Source organism: Equus przewalskii, chromosome 26, assembly GCF_037783145.1.
Source record: "Equus przewalskii isolate Varuska chromosome 26, EquPr2, whole genome shotgun sequence".
In the NCBI taxonomy this organism is placed as follows: domain Eukaryota; kingdom Metazoa; phylum Chordata; class Mammalia; order Perissodactyla; family Equidae; genus Equus; species Equus przewalskii.
The window spans coordinates 6,473,592-6,489,604 of NC_091856.1; the positions used below are offsets into that span (position 1 = coordinate 6,473,592).

Genomic DNA, 16,013 nt, shown 5'->3' on the forward strand with positions numbered 1-16,013 from the left:
ATGTAAGTAGGGTGTGTTAGAGGCACCTCCTATTACTGTGTTACTTTTCACTTTCTTCTTTTATGTCTGTTAATATTTGCTTTATGTATTTTGGTGCTTCTAAGTTGGGTGCATAGATATTTACAAGTATTATATCCTCTTGTTGATTTGTTCCCTTTATCTTTATATAATGCCCTTCTTTGTGTCTTGTTACAGTTTACGTTTTAAAGTCTATTTTGTCTGATATAAGTATTGCTACCCCAGCTTTCTCTTTGTTTCCATTTGCATGGGATAGCTTTTTCCATCCCTTCACTTTCAGTCTGTGAGTGTCTTTAGATTTGAAGTGTGTCTCTTGTAGCCAGCATATATATGGGTCTTGTTTTTATATCCATTCATCCACCCTATGTATTTTGACTGCACCATTTAGTTCATTTACACTTAAACTAATTATTTATAGATATGTACTTATTGCCATTTTGTTACTTGCCTTCTGGATGTTTTTGTAGTTCTTCTCTGTTTCTTTCTTCTTCTGTTTCTCTCTTGCCTTGTGATTTGATGACTTTCTTTAGTGTTACTTTTGGATTCCCTTCTCTTTATTTTTTTTTGTATTTATTACAGGTTTTTGGTTTGTGGTTACCATGAGGTTCGTATAAAGCAACCTATGTATACAGTAGTCTATATTAAGTTGATGGTCTCTTTAAGTTTGAATGCATTCTAAGAGCCCCATGTTTTTACTCCTCACAATGTTTTATGTTTTTGACATATTTACATCTTTTAGTTTTGTGTACCCCTTAACCTCTTAAGTAGATATGGATGATTTTAGTACTTTTGTCTTTTGACCTTCATACTTGCTTTGTAAGTGGTTGATCCACTACCTTTAATATATATTTGCCTTTACCGGTGAGCTTTTTTCTTTGGTAATTTTCTTATTTCTATTTGTGGCCTTTTCTTTTCCATTTAAAGTCCTTTTAACATTTCTTGTAAGGCTGGTAAACTTCTTTAGTTTTGCTTGTCTGGAAGACTCTTTCTCCTTCCATTCTGAATGATAACATTGCTGGATAGAGCATTCTCGGTTGGTTGTAGGTTTTTCCCTTTCAGTGCTTTGAATATCTTGTGCCATTCTCTTCTAGTCTGTAAAGTTTCTGTTGAAAAGTCAGCTGATATTCTTATGGGAGTTGCCTAGTACATAACTTGTTGCTTTTCTTTTGCAGCTTTTAAGATTCTCTCTTTATCTTTAATTCTTGACATTTTAATCATAATTTGTCTTGGTGTGGGCCTCTTTGAGTTCATCTTGTTCAGTACTCTCTGTGCTTCCTGTACCTGGATGTCTGTTTACCTCCCCAGGTTAGGGAAGTTTTCAGCTATTATTTCTTCAAATGAGTTCTCTGCCCCTTTGTCTCTCTCTTCTCCTTCTAGGACACCTATATTGTGAATATTAGTATGCTTGATATTGTCCCAGAGGTCCCTTAAACTGTCCTTTTTTTTTTTTTTAATTCTTTCTTCTGTTCAGCTTGGTGATTTCCTCTACTCTGTTATCTGAATTGCTGATTTGTTCTTCAGTGTCATCTACTATTGATTCCCTCTAGTGAATTTTTCGTTTCAATTATTGTATTTGTCAGCTCTGATTGGTTCTTTTTTATATTTTCTAACTCTTTGTTCATCTGTTCTTCTCCCAAGTTCAGTGAGCATCCCTATGGCCATTACTTTGTACTCTTTATCAAGTAGATTGTTTATCTCTGTTTCATTTAGTTCTGTTTTTGAGGATTTGTCCTGTTGTTTTATTTGGAACATATTCTTCTGTCTCCTCATTTGCTTACTTCTCAGTGCTTGTTGCTATGTATTGGGTAGATCAGCTACATCTCCCAATCTGGGAAAAGTGGCCTTATATGGGAGATGTCTTATGGGACTCAGTAGTATGTTCCCCTCTTGTCACCCATGCCAAATGCTCCAGGGGTATCCCCTGTGTGGGCTGCATGTGCCCTTCTGTTGTGGCAGGGCCATGATTGCTGCAGGTCTGTGGTAGACAGGGCTGGCTAACTGGTTGCAAAGCCTGGCCACATGCAGCTGCTGTGGATGCACTATTGGGTGGGGCAGGCCCCCAGTGTAGTTGGCTTTGAGACCTGGTGGCACGCAACTGCTGTGGATTTGCTGATGAGTGGGTGAGGTCCCTTGTGTGGCTGGTTGTGGGAGGCTACTGGCACACATCTGCTGCAAGCTCACTGGTGGGTGGGGCAGGCCCCTGATGTGGCTGGTTTGTAGGACTGGGGGCACGTTACTGCTGCTGGCTCTCTGGTGGGTGGGCCAGGCCCCCAGGACAGGCTAGCTGTGGGACCCAGTGCACAACTGCCTCAGGCACACTGGTGGGCAGGGCAGGCCCTTTGTGTGGCTGGTTGTGAGGTCTGAAGGTGCAAGACTGCTTTGGGCTCACTAGTGGGTAGGGCAGGTCCCTGTTGCAGGCTTTATGTGCTACCCAGCTGTAAACAACTGCCTCAGGTACACTAGTGGGTGAGGCAGGCCCCTGCACTAACAGGCTAGAGGGAGAATTCCAAAATGGCCAGCATCTTTGTCAGCACAGCTGAACTAGATCTCAAAAATGGCTGCTTCCAGGGCCTGGCTCAGTGGCATTGGCGGTTAAGTTTGCGTACTCCACTTTGGCAGCCCAGGGTTCGCCAGTCTGGATCCTGGGCGCAGACCTACACACTGCTTGTCACCTACACACTGCTTGTCAAGCCATGCTGTGGCAGGCGTCCCACATATAAGTAGAGGAAGATAGGCACAGATGTTAGTTCAGGGCCAATCTTCGTCAGCAAAAAGAGGAGGATTGGCAGTGGATGTTAGCTCAGGGCTAATCTTCCTTAAAAAAAAAAAGAAATTCTGCTGCCAGTGTCTCAGTCCCTGGAGGGTTGGGGGCTGGCCACCTCCTGTGTCTCACCAGAGGCACTCCAAGCTTAGTAAGTGAATCTCTTTTACCAATGGATTATGCACTTTTCTATCTGGTGGTTTTGTGCTGGGTTGAGTGAGTCTGTGCATGGGCTTTTTAAGAGCAGGTTTTCCTTTCCCTGAAATTCTGTAGTTTTTCTGGCTTTATTCCTGATTGTTTTCAAAGCCAGATGTTTGGGGATCTTGTCTCTCCTGTGCTGGATCCAAGAGCAGAAGTGTCTATTGTGGAGTTTGAATCCCCCACCCCTCCAGGAAAAGTGCCATGCCTTTGAGATCTCTCCCAACCATGAAGCACCATAGCTGGGGTGTGGTTCTTTCCTCAGCAGGGCTGTAACACTACCTCTTCCATCCCTCTCTGTGTTGTCCCTTGTTGTGGAGGCTCTTTCCATCCAGTTTCAAGATCTCTCTCAGAGGAAATTATTTCACATGTAGTTGTAGATTTGTTGTATTGTGGGAGAAGACAAGCTCAGGATCTTCCTACACCACTATCTTCCAAAGTCCTGGGTTTTGTATTTTTGATATTTGGGTAGGCATAATGAAGTTAGTTACTTCTACACACACTATGGGGTAGATATTATTACTTATATTCATTACTTGAGCAATCCTCAGTTTATGGCTTGCGATCATTGGGCCATCTGTTAATATTATGTGGCTTTTCTGTTAGAGTCTGATGTTTTCTAGGTAGACAGTCATGTCATCTGTGAAGACAGTTTTATCTCTTCCTTTATAGGCTTTGCTCTTCCTGCCTCCCTTTCTTTCCCTCCCTCCCTCCTTCTTTCTTTTCCTACCTTTCCTTCCCTTCCATCTTTCCCTGCTTTCCTTTCTTTTCTTTCCCTTTCCCATTTCCCCTTTCCCTTTCTTTCACTAGCTAGTGCTTCCAGTGTGATGTTGAATAGGATCAGACATCCTTACCTTGTTCCTAATATTAAGGAATTGTCTTTCACCACTAAGCATAGTGTTAACTGTAGGGTTTTCAAACATGTCTCTACCAGGTTGAGGGTGTTAAATTTTATTTTTAGTTTGCTGAGAGTTTTTGTAATGAATAGACATTTGTCAAATATTTGTCTTTAAATCTATTATCTTGATATTTTTGTGTATTTGTCCTATCTGTTCTCTGTCTCCCTTTTTTTCTTTTATTCTTTTCTTTTGGATTAATTGCATATTTTTTATCATTACACTTTCTTCTCTTTTGTTAGCTTATTACTTATACCTCTTTGTTTTTTATTTTTAATTTTTAGTGGTTGCTTTACAGTTCACACTATTTATCTTTAACTTGTCACAATCTATCTCCAAGTAATGTTATAGGTATATCATTTCATGTATATTATAAGAACCTTACAACAGTATACTTCCATTTCCTCTCTCAGGGTCTTTGTAGTATTATTGTCATGTATTTTACTTCTATATATGTCATTAACCCCACAATACGTTGTTGTTATTTTTGTTTTAAAGTGTTATATTTCAAAGAGATTTTAAAAATAAGAAAAAAGCATATTTTATATTTATCTATATATTTACCATTTTCAGTGCTCTTCATTCCTTTGTGTAGAACCAGGTTTCTGTCTGGTATCATTTTTCCATCAGCCTGAAAGACTTCCTCAACGTTTTTTTGTAGTACACGTCTACTGCTGATGAACCCTATCAGCCTTTTTATGTTTGAAAAAAATCTTTATTTTACTTTCACTTTAATTAAATATTTTCTCTGGGTATAGAATTCTAGGTTGAGTTTTAGATTGTTTTTCATTACTTTCAGGGTGTTGTTCCACTGCCTTTTGGCTTACATCGTTTCTGGTGTGAAGTCTTCTGTCATTCTTGTCTTTGTTCCTCTGTAACTCGTGTCTTTTTTTCCTTTAGGTGCTTTCAAGATTTTTCTATCACTTATTTTAAGTAATTTTATTATGATGTGCATTAGTATATTTTCTACATTTTTCTTGCTGTGATCTTCCTTGAGTTTCTTGGATTTGTGCGATTATAGTTTTTATCAAATTTGGAAAAGCTCTGACCATTTTTCAAACAGTTTTTCTTCCCTCTCCTCTTCAGGGAGTCCAATTACATATGTACTATATTGCTTTCAGTTGGCCCATCACTCACTGATGCTCTGTTCATTTATTGTCCAACTTTTTGCTCTGTGTGTTTCGTTTTGGATCGTTTCTGTTGCTATGTCTTTAAATTTACTAATCTTTTAACAACTAGTATGCATTCCATTACAGTTCGTATTTTCATGCTTTTTTGCATGCATACTAGTTGGTTATGGGATGCCAGCTGTTGTGAACTTTACCTGGTTGGATACTGAATATTTTTAAATTCCTTTCAGTATTTTTGAGCTTTATTCTGAGACACATTTGAGTTATTTGGGAACACTTTGATCCTTTTAAGGCTTTCTTTTGTAGGATCAGAACGGCCTTTATTCCAGGGCTGATTTTTTTCCCCATAAAGGGCAGTACTTTGGAGTATTCTACCTGATATCCAGTGTATTTCAAGGTTTTTCCACTCTGACTTGTGGGCACATGAACTGTTTCTGGCCTCATGTGATCTGTGGGGATCAGTTCACCTGTTCCTTTCCAGTGGTTCTTTTTCTGATCTCAGATAGTTTCCTTGTGTACATGTGCTGATCCATACTCCGCTGAAGGCTCGAAAGGAAAACTGAAGATCTCTGGAGCTCTCTCAGTGCAGTCCTCTCCTGACATGCAGCTCTCTCCTCCCTGATGTTCTGCCCCATGAATTCTGGCAGCCCTGGCCTCCACCTGTTCCTAACTTAATTTCTCTCAAAATATCATGACAGATTAGTACTGAATAATAAATTTAAAAGTGGTTTATTTTCAAACATGTATCTTTGGCTTCCACTCTCTTTTTATTAACATAACACTGCCTAAAAGAGCATTTATACTGGATCTGATAGCATCAATTCAGTTCTTCTTATAAATGAAAGTAGTTTTATACTTGTTTTAAATTTCTGTTTGGTAAATATATTTTCAATATAGTACAATTATTTTTAAGCTTAATAGTTATTATTTAGTCCTTAGATGATGTAAAAACATTTAGGTGTATCAAAAGAGGTTTTTGTTTCGTTAGTTACTACCAAATTTAAAGAATATGCAGAATAGGAAATATAAAAATGCCCTAGAAATTTTTTTAGTGCTCTACCTTTATAATCTATCATGCCTTTGATGCCTATCTGGGGAATTTTAGTGTTTCTGGCTTTCAAAGTATTTCTAGGTTGATTTTTTTGTTTTTGGTGTGTAGTATACCAAAAATTTGTTTCATGTCATTATTCATATCTGCTAACATCTTAATTATTTGGATTTTTTTATTTCAACCAAAAGTAGTATATGATGTTTGGTTTTGATGTTTATATTCTATGTAAGTATTCTGCTATAATGTTATCACATTTTGCTGTGGTTTCTGCCAAATGACAAATTTTCCATGATCATGCTCATAAAGTTTCTTGGATGAAACTCTGAAAGCTAAGTATTGCCTTGGTAAAAACTGAAGCATATATATTAAATGTTCTTTCTCATTTTTTATATACTTTCTAGTCTGCAGTATCAGTGTTACTTTTTCTCAAAATCAGCTTTCAATTTTTATTACTTGACACAGTCATTGACAGACATTTAAAATTCTTCATGTATAGTAAGAATATCTGATGAATGCTGTTAATCTTTTTATTTTTCACATTCTTTTACATTCTCATTCTTTATTTTTATTTTAATTTTTTTTTTTGAGGAAGATTATCCATGAGCTAACATCCACCACCAATCCTCCTCTTTTTGCTGAGGAAGATTGGCCCTGAACTAACATCCATGCCAAATCTTCCTCTATTTTATATGTGGGACGCCTGCCACAGCATGGCTTGGTAAGCTGTGTGTAGGTCTGCACCCAGGATCCAGACTGGCAAACCCCAGGCCACCCAAGAGGAGCATGCGAACTTAACTGCTATGCCACTGGGCTGGCCCCCCATTCTTTATTTTTTACATCTCCAGAGTTTGCAGTATAGACAAAGTATCTACTCTTTTTTGGTAAAATAAATAGTGTCTAGTGATTTTTGTTTGCTTTACCATTTGCCAGAAATTTGTATGTAATGTTTTTGAAAACTTCCTATTTGTATGGTCTTTGGAGTTAACTGCCACTACTAAGTCAATAACTTTTTTAGCTAGTATGTTTAAGTTTGGGTCGGTGAGTGTGGATTTTTATGAAAACTGGAAGTAACCACTTGAGTGATAAAAAAAAAGGAATTCAAGTACCTTTCCCCTCTCTTTTGTATAGTATCAAAGGTGCAGAATCTGGGATAAGTTACATGAAGAACATATCAATGCAGGACGTACAGTTCAGGTAAGGCTATTATATTGTTTCTACTAAATCAACACGAAAAAGCTAGTCTTAAGAAAATTTTGCTAAAATAAGAAATACCCTTGTACCTGAATCCTTTTATGCATAGTTGTACCTATTTCCTTAAGGATGCACTTTTACCAGGAATTACTGAATCAAATGTCTTACATATTTTTAAGATTTTGATTCATATTACCAAAATTTCCTCCAGAAATGACATATCAACTTACTCTCTCACAATTAATGCATTTTCCAAAAACCTTACCAACACTGTTATTACCCATTTCCCAAATTTTTGCTAATTAGTAAGTTAAAATTATGCTGCGTTGTTGTTTTGATCTGGATTTTTTCTTTTATTGCTTTGAAGGGTAAAAGTTTTTTTCGTATGGGCCTTGCATATAATGTTTCTTTTGTAAATTACCTATTCGTGTCTCTTGCCCCCTACATATATTATATTTTCTTTTGTAAGAGCTGCTTATGATTTGAAGATACTGATTTTCTGTCTGTAATATTGTTGCAATAATATAGTGTTGCAAATATTCTTTTTAGTGACTGGCTTTTTAGTAAATAAATTTTAATTATTTTAAATTCATTTTTTAAAATCATATATTTACATAGTTAAAATCCAAATAAAATAAAAAGGCTTATTGTATACTACCTTTCTCCATCTTTAAGTCCTATGTGGAAGAAGCTATGTTTAATCTTTTTGGACATTTCCCCTGGTGTTTAGCTCTTTCTTCCTAAATACCATGTGTAGGCTGGTATTTCTTAATCAGGTTTATCGCTTCACTTCTTGCTATTGTAGGTAGAGATTAGTTTTTTACCCTTCTCTCCTACTTTCCTTTCTCCTATATAATTACGTATATTATAATTTTTTAAAATCATTTATTTGATAATTTAGTCCTCTGTGTTTTCTCTTTGCTCTTTTTTAAAAAATATTTTATTGCAAGGGTCAGCAAAGTATGGCTTCCGGGCCGAATATGGCCTGCTATTCACCCCATTTGTTTACATGTTGTCTTTGGCTGCTTTCACACAAAACAGCCCTTGAGTGGTTGCAGCAGAGACCATGTGGCCTGCAAAGCCTAAACTATTTACTCTCTGGCCCTTTGCAGAAAAAGTTTGCCAATCTCTGTTCTGTTGGGTGTTAGGACTCTTGGATTGCTTATCTAATTTTCTTTTCTGTTTTCTGGGAGATTTCTTCAGCTTTATCTTCAATTGTTTTTACTAAATTCTTTATTTCTGATATTATAATATTTAATTTCCAAGAGCTTTTTCTTCTTCTCTTTTCCTTTTTTCATAGTATTTTGTCTTTGGATATAACTTCTCCTGCTTTTCTGAGACACTGAAAAGCTCATTGCTTGTCTCCTGGTGGACTTCACTTAAAGGTGCTTTGGCAAGCTGGTGTTTTCCTTGGATAAACCTCCAAATATCAGTATCTGGAGGTTGTTCTGGTTTAGTTTGCTAAAGAAGAATCCTCATTCTCCCCTTAGGGCAAATAGGCATTTATTTTTCAGTTACAGAAGCAGGTTAGGTGAAGGTTGCTGGGCTTTCATGGTTCAGGTCACGCTTTTACATAAATCGCTTATTTTAGCCCTGTTCCTGGTGTTTCTGAATCTAGAGTCTGTTTCTACAAAGAATGCATCTCTGGTCCTCTTGCATTTCGGAAAGGTTACTATAACTGCAGTAAAGTGAATATATTGGGATAGAATGAAATGAATGCAAGAGATCGTTTAGGAGGGGTTACAGAGATGGTGGAGATGGAGAAAAACAGATTGATTTGAGATCTAGATGGAAATTTGATTTCTCTCTCTCTCTCTCTTTTTTTTTTTTACTGCTTGCTAACTAGATTCCAGGCCTAAAGATCAGGAAGTATGTCTCTGCTATTTGCATGTCCCATAGTACCTGGTGCTCAGCAAGACTCGATGTTTATTGAATGATAGTAGGCACATTAATGTCGATAAGATTATTATGACTTGGATTTCTTACCATCTTCACTGTTTAATATGTCATTAAAAATCACTTATGATTTTCTTGAGTTAATGGTTGTGGTCAAAGTGTTTGCTGATTTCAAAAATATATGTATTTACATTATTGACCTCCATCTGGCGCAAAAGATTTATATGTGCCATTAAAGTAGTGAGATTGAAACTGTTGTTAGAGGTAGATATTTGCTTTGTTTTATTCATATCTGCCCTGAATTTCATGTATAGGCTTATTTTTTGCTAGTTTGTGTAAAAATTATTTTTGGACAAACAATTTCATGAACAGTTATCATAGATTTTTTTAGATTTAGCATTATTAGATTTATATAATAAGAACTATCTTCACTTTGATTATAGTGTCTGTTGAAAAGGAGTTCTTAATTTAAATGTAGTCTACTTTAACAAGCTTTTCTCTTATGGCTCGTGCTTTTGGTAGCTTGTTCAAGGAATGTTCTCTATCCTAAGAGTAAGAAGATATTTTCCAAGGAATGTTTTAAATGTTTTGCTTTTAATGTTTAAGTCTAATCCATCTGGACTTGATGGTATAAGGTAGATAGAAGTAAAATTTCATTCTTCTCCATTTGGAAAGTCAGTTGTCTTTCACTGTTAACTGATTTCTCCAATGCTATTTACATATCACAGTTTCATATATGTATGGGTCTGTCTCTGGTCTTTCTGTTCCATTCCACTGCTCAATTTGTCTATTTCTCCACCAAGTTCCACAGTATCTTAGTTAAGACAGTCTTATGATAACGCTTGATATCTGGTAGGACAATATTTCCACCTTACTCTTCCTTTTCAGGAGTGTTTTGTCTATACTCACCCCTTTAGTCTTCTGTATAAAATTCGGAATCTCGTTTTCAAAGTTCGTATACAATTTTGTTTGGAATTTGGGAATTGCATTGGATTTATCAATCTAGTTAGAGAAAATTGACATATTTACAATGTCTAGTTTTCCTACCTATGAATATGGGGCTATCCTTGCACTTGTTTATGTCTTCTTTAATTAATATTTGTGTATCTTTATAGTTTTATGCATACAGATTGTGATAGATTGTACTTTTTAAAGATATCTGCAAAATATCTTCCATCCTACATGGTCGTCTATGGTATGACCTTGTTATTCTCCCACCAACAGGTGGAGTCTGTTCCCCTCCCCTTGAATCTGGGCTGAGGCAGAAGTAATGCTGCGTGGTTTCTGAGACTAGTCAGAAAAGGCCAGATAGCTTCCACTGGTTCTCTGAGGAGGCTTGCTCTGGGGGAACTTAGCCATGGCATGAAATGTCCAAGTATCCTGAGACCTCCTTGTGGGAGATAGCCACAGCCACAGCTGAGCCCTTAGGAACTTCCAGCCTCAAGTGCCAGCCACATGAGTGAGCCAACTTAGACATCCAGTACAGCTGAGCCTTCACAGGACTGCAGCCTCAGCCAACGTCTGACTTAACCGCATGGGAGACCCCAAGTGAGAACTGCTCAGCTGATGACTTCCTAAATTTCTCTTCTACGTTAGCAAAATCAAACAATGGTTTTAGGCCCTAAGTTCGGAAGGAATTTGTTACGCAACAACAGATGACTGGAATATAGGACTTACACTTATTTTGTTTCTCTATTTCAATGTTTTTCATTAATCTGTTACTATCTATTAATTAGATACTAGACTATTAATTAGATAATTGGCCTATTTAATTAATCTAGTACAACCTCATTCTAGCTGATAATAAAGGATTCTGAAAAATGTATCACAATTTCTACTTTGAAGGAACTTACCTAGACGGGAATTCACAAAAGTTAAATAAAATATTTAAATAACAGTTTAAAGCTTTAGAAAAAGATGTCAGTGTATGACTACTGATCAAATGTATTGTAGAGACCAGTAAGTGATATACTGCGAGCTGTCTGGATGCTGGCTAAGAGAGGTATTGTTCTCATTTTTCAGATAAAAGGCTGAAGAACAGAGAAACTTAGTGTTTGTCTAAAGGGCAAAGCCTTAATAAGTTGTAGTGCAGGAATCCAATCTGGAATTATTTTTAAAGATTTTATTTTTTTCCTTTTTCTCCCCAAAGCCCCCCAGTACATAGTTGTATATTCTTCGTTGTGGGTCCTTCTAGTTGTGGCATGTGGGACGCTGCCTCAGCGTGGTCTGATGAGCAGTGCCATGTCGTGCTCAGGATCGAACCAACGAAACACTGGGCCACCTGCAGCGGAGCTCACGAACTTAACCACTTGGCCACGGGGCCAGCCCCTAATCTGGAATTATTTTTAATATTAACTTAGGTGGATAGACAGTAGAGTATTGCACTTAATACCTACATAGTAGGTCCTCATTAGATATTTGTTGAGTAAATGAATGGAGGCCTTTTTCTCCTTTGATTTTTACTCCTTTTGGTGGTTCAGTGAATATTTTTTAAGCTATGTATATTCTTTTTGGTGCCTTTTGATATTGAAATAAGTGTGAAGTCATTACACTACTATCAATACCTTAGTGTAGTAGTTAGGTAATACAAGTAAAGAATAGTCCAGATTTATTTTAATTAAATAGTTATCACTCTGGAGCCCTTAATAATAAATTATATGATGTCTAGAATGTGTTTACTCTACGTTGTTCAAATGTTTACCAGTGGACTTGTGCTCTGTGTTTGTCAAGAAATCAGATTAATTATTGATACCAAATGTTTTCTGCTGTACACAATTTGCTCTCAAAATTACATGTTGTAAAAACACATTAGGAATCCTTTAATCAATATTTAACAAAGGCAAATATATGCACAGCCACTCTTCTTTTAATCATTAAATACATAATTAGTCATTTTTCAGAATTTCAATTAACTCAGAATAATTACTTTTTACAATTATCAGTACAGATAAGTGTATATTTAAACATATCTTTTAATCTTTAGACAGGAATTTCAGGATATTTCTGAAAGAAGGGGAAAAAAGTCATTACTAGTTATTAAATTTAGTTACAGAACTAAAGAGAGAGATATGTCACCTTTATTTTACTGAAAGTTTGGCCATAGTTTGCAGTTTACTACTTGCATACTGCAAACCTTGTTAATTGCTGAGTTGGTATACTTTCTTCTTTTAAAACTTACTTCATTGGTTGTAGACCCATTTATCTGACTGTGAATATTGCAGCAAATTTTCAGAACTTGGCATAATATTTGCTTTTCTGATCTGTTTATTAGCAGAAACATTTGAACATTTACTATTAATACTATTCTGGACACTGGGGCTATAGCTGTGAGCAAAACAGAAGAAAATTATTGTTCTCACCAAACTTATGTTCTAGGGGTGGTAATTGGCGAAACAGAGACAGATAATTTTTTTAAGTAAATAAGTGTATAATATTTAGATAGTTGTAAGTACCATAAAGTAAAAGTAGGGCAGGTTAAAGGGAACAAAGACTCACAGAAGGTGATGAGGGTTCTTTTGTATAGGGTGGTTGTGGAAGGTTTCTGATGACAGTTGAGCAGAGACCTGAAGAAAGGAAAGGCATAAACCATGGGGGCCCGACCATCACCACAATCCTCGTAATGTGAAACCATTCAAGATAATATATTCATCTCCCCAGAAAGTTTCCTCATAGCCCTTTGTAACCCTGCATGTGGCTTCTCCCTTCCGCATCCCTCTGCAACCCTTCCCCCTCTCCGCACATGCACACTCATCCCCCAAACTTCCATCCCCACCCCCCGGTATCCAAGCAACCACTAACCTGCTTTCTATCACTGTACACCAGTTTGGATTTCCTAGAATTTTATATAAATAGAATCATACAATATGCACTCCTCTTTTATCCAGCTTCTTTCACTCTGCATAAATATTTTGAAGTTCATCCATGTTATAATGTGTATCAGTATTTCATTCCTTTTTTTTTTATTGATTAGGTATTCTCTTGAAAGGATACATGACAGTTTGTTTATCCATTCATCTGTTGATGGACATTTGGGTTGTTTCCAGTTTGGGGCTGTTACAAATAAAGCTGCTATGAATATTTGAGTACAAGACTTTGTATGGACAAAGGATTTTATTTCTCTTGGATAAATACTTATGAGTGGAGTGGCTGGATCATATAGTAGTTGTTATTCTCTAACTTTTTAAGAAACTGTCAAGCTATTTTCCACAATGGTAGTACCATTTTATGTTCACACCAGTTCCTCCATATCCTTACCAACATTTGATATGATTGGTCTTTTTAATTTTAGCCATTTTAATAGATCTGTAGTGGTATCTCATTGTGATTTTACTTTTCACTTGATTAATGATATTTCTGTTTTATTTTGAATTAATCGAGTATTTTTCATTCATTTTATCTCCTTTCTTGTCTTACAAGCTGTAACTCTTTATTTTGTTATTTTAGTGGTTGCTTTAGGGTTTATAGCATATTTCTTATTAGAGTTTATATTCAAGTGCTGTTATACTATTTCACATGTTTAAGAAACTTACAATGTACTTCTGTTTCTCTCTTCCCAGTCTATATGCTATTGTTGTCATATATTTTACTTATACGTTTTACATACTTCATAGTGTTAAACAGTCAGTTATGTTTTTTAAGTGATTTATATATTAAAGGAAAAAAGTCTTATGTATTTACCTTTGTTACTTTTATTTCTGGTGTGTTTAATGCCTTTGTATAAACCCATATTTCCATCTGGTGTCATTTGCCTTTTGCCTGAAAGACTTCCATTAACATTTCTTGGAGTGCAGTTCTGCTGGCGATGAACTCTTTCATCTTTTGTATATCTGAAAAGCCTTTATTTGGCTTTTGTTTTTAAAAGGAATTTTGCTGTATAAAGAATTCTATATTCTAATTTTTTTCTTTCAGTACTTTAAAGATGTTTGACTTTCTTTTCACTTGCATTGCTTCCAATGGGAAATCTGTTTTATTCTTATCTTTGTTCCACTGTATGTGTCTCTTTTCTTTGGCTGCTTTTACTAGTTTCCCATTATCACTGGTTTTGAGCACTTTGATTCTGATGGTCCTTGGTGGAGTTTTCTTCATGTTTCTTGTGCTTTGAATTTGTTGAGCTTCTTGGATCTTTAGGTTTATAGTTTGCATCTGATTTGGAAATGTTTTGGCCATTATTTCTTCAAATATTTTTCTGTCCCCTCCCATCTCTCTTCTCCTTCAGGGACTCCAATTACACATATGTTAGGCTGCTTAAAGTTATCTCACAGCTCACTGATGCTCTTTTAAATTTTTTGAGTTCTTTTTTTCTCTGTGTGTTTCATTTTGGGTGGTTTCTATTTCTATGCCTTCATGTTCACTACCCTTAGCAGCAGCAGTGTCTAATCTGTTAATCCATTCAATGTATTTTTCATCTCACATATTGTAGTTTTAAACTCTAGAATTTTGATTTGGGTCTTTTTAAAATATCTTTTATGTCTCTAGTTAACTTTTAGAACATATGGAATATAATTATAATAACTGTTTTAATATCCTTCTCTGCTAATTCTAACATCTATGTCAATTCTGAATCAGTTTCAATTGATTAATTATTATTCTCATTATGGGTCATATTTTCCTATTTCTGTGTATATCTGGTAATTTTTGATTGGATGGCCTTTGCCTAACTGGGTGCTAGATATTTTTATGTTCCTGTATATCTTCTTGAGCTTTTTTCTGGAATATAGTTAAGTTACTTGGAAACATTTTGATCCTTTTGGGTCTTACTTTTATGATTTATTAGGCTTGACTGGAGGTGTGCTCAGTCTGGGGCTGATTATTTCCCCACTACTGAAGTAAAACCTTTCTGAGTGTTCTGCCCTGTGAATTAAGAGTTTTTCCAGTTTAGCTGAGGGGAACAGATGCTGTTTCCAGCTTTGAATGAGTGCTGGGCACTGTTCCCTTTAATCTTTTTGTATGGTTTTTTTCTCCTAGCTTTGGATAGTGTCCTCATATACGTGTTCTGATCAGTTCTCTGCTGAATACTTGGGAATTACCCTCTGCCGAGCTCCAGGATTCTCTTTCTGTGCAGCTCTCTCCTCTCCAGTACTGTTCTGCAAACTTTGCAGAAGCAGAAGTCTGTTGTTATGCTTTGAAGCTGCGAGTGTAGAATGGGTTTAACTGTTTTCTCCTCTGGGATAAGAAAGCGTTAGCATTAAGAAAGATTTTGTGACCAAATTTTGAAACTAGGTGAAAAAGTTGAAAATTGTTACTATGGTAATAAATCACTGAAGAACATGAAGTTGGCTTTTATAGAAACTTGATCAGCCTAGTCTCCATAGCACTGGTGATGCAGAACTTTTGAGAACAGAGACTTTTTGGGACTCACCTTAGAGTTTCTGATTCAGTAGATTTCAGACCATATTTGGAAAGATACTGCCCTACAGAGTCTATCCGAGTTCCATAGGTAGCATAAATACAAAAAAAAAAGATTCAGCCGTGGATCTTGTAGATGTAAAATGTGACTTTCATGATTTTATTAGAAGTATAGAACACTTGAGCTATCTACTTTAAAAAATTTTTTAAAGAGAATTTAAAAGAGAGAGGCAATAGAAAAGAGAAGGAATGAGGAGGAGAGAGGGAGACATGAGGACAGTAGAGAAAAGTTAGGAGAAAAGAAAAGATTAGAGAGAAGCAAGGCCAGGTAGAGAATGGAAAAGATAGATTAGTAGATTCCAAAATGAATACTATTAGAAGGTAAATTGTTTTAGGTTATTATGAGTTTCGGAGGAATTTAAGCTTAAATTTTGCCTTGAAATATTTATGAGCTGATTAACCAGGATTTAGGATGCTTAGCCTCTGCTCTGATTGTCATAGGTACTATAGAACTTCAGGAGAAAATT

General features: G+C 36.1%; 1 protein-coding gene across 5 annotated transcripts in view; it reads left to right on the forward strand.

The window, feature by feature from the left end:
- STX17 (syntaxin 17) overlaps positions 1–16,013 on the forward strand; it is a 64,193-nt gene that overhangs the window by 17,167 nt on the left and 31,013 nt on the right. For all 5 annotated transcript variants that reach the window (XM_070595278.1, XM_070595279.1, XM_070595282.1 and 2 more), the window contains exon 3: positions 7,183–7,248. In XM_070595278.1, coding sequence (XP_070451379.1) covers positions 7,183–7,248 — 66 coding nt within the window. The remainder of the gene's footprint in view (positions 1–7,182; positions 7,249–16,013) is intronic.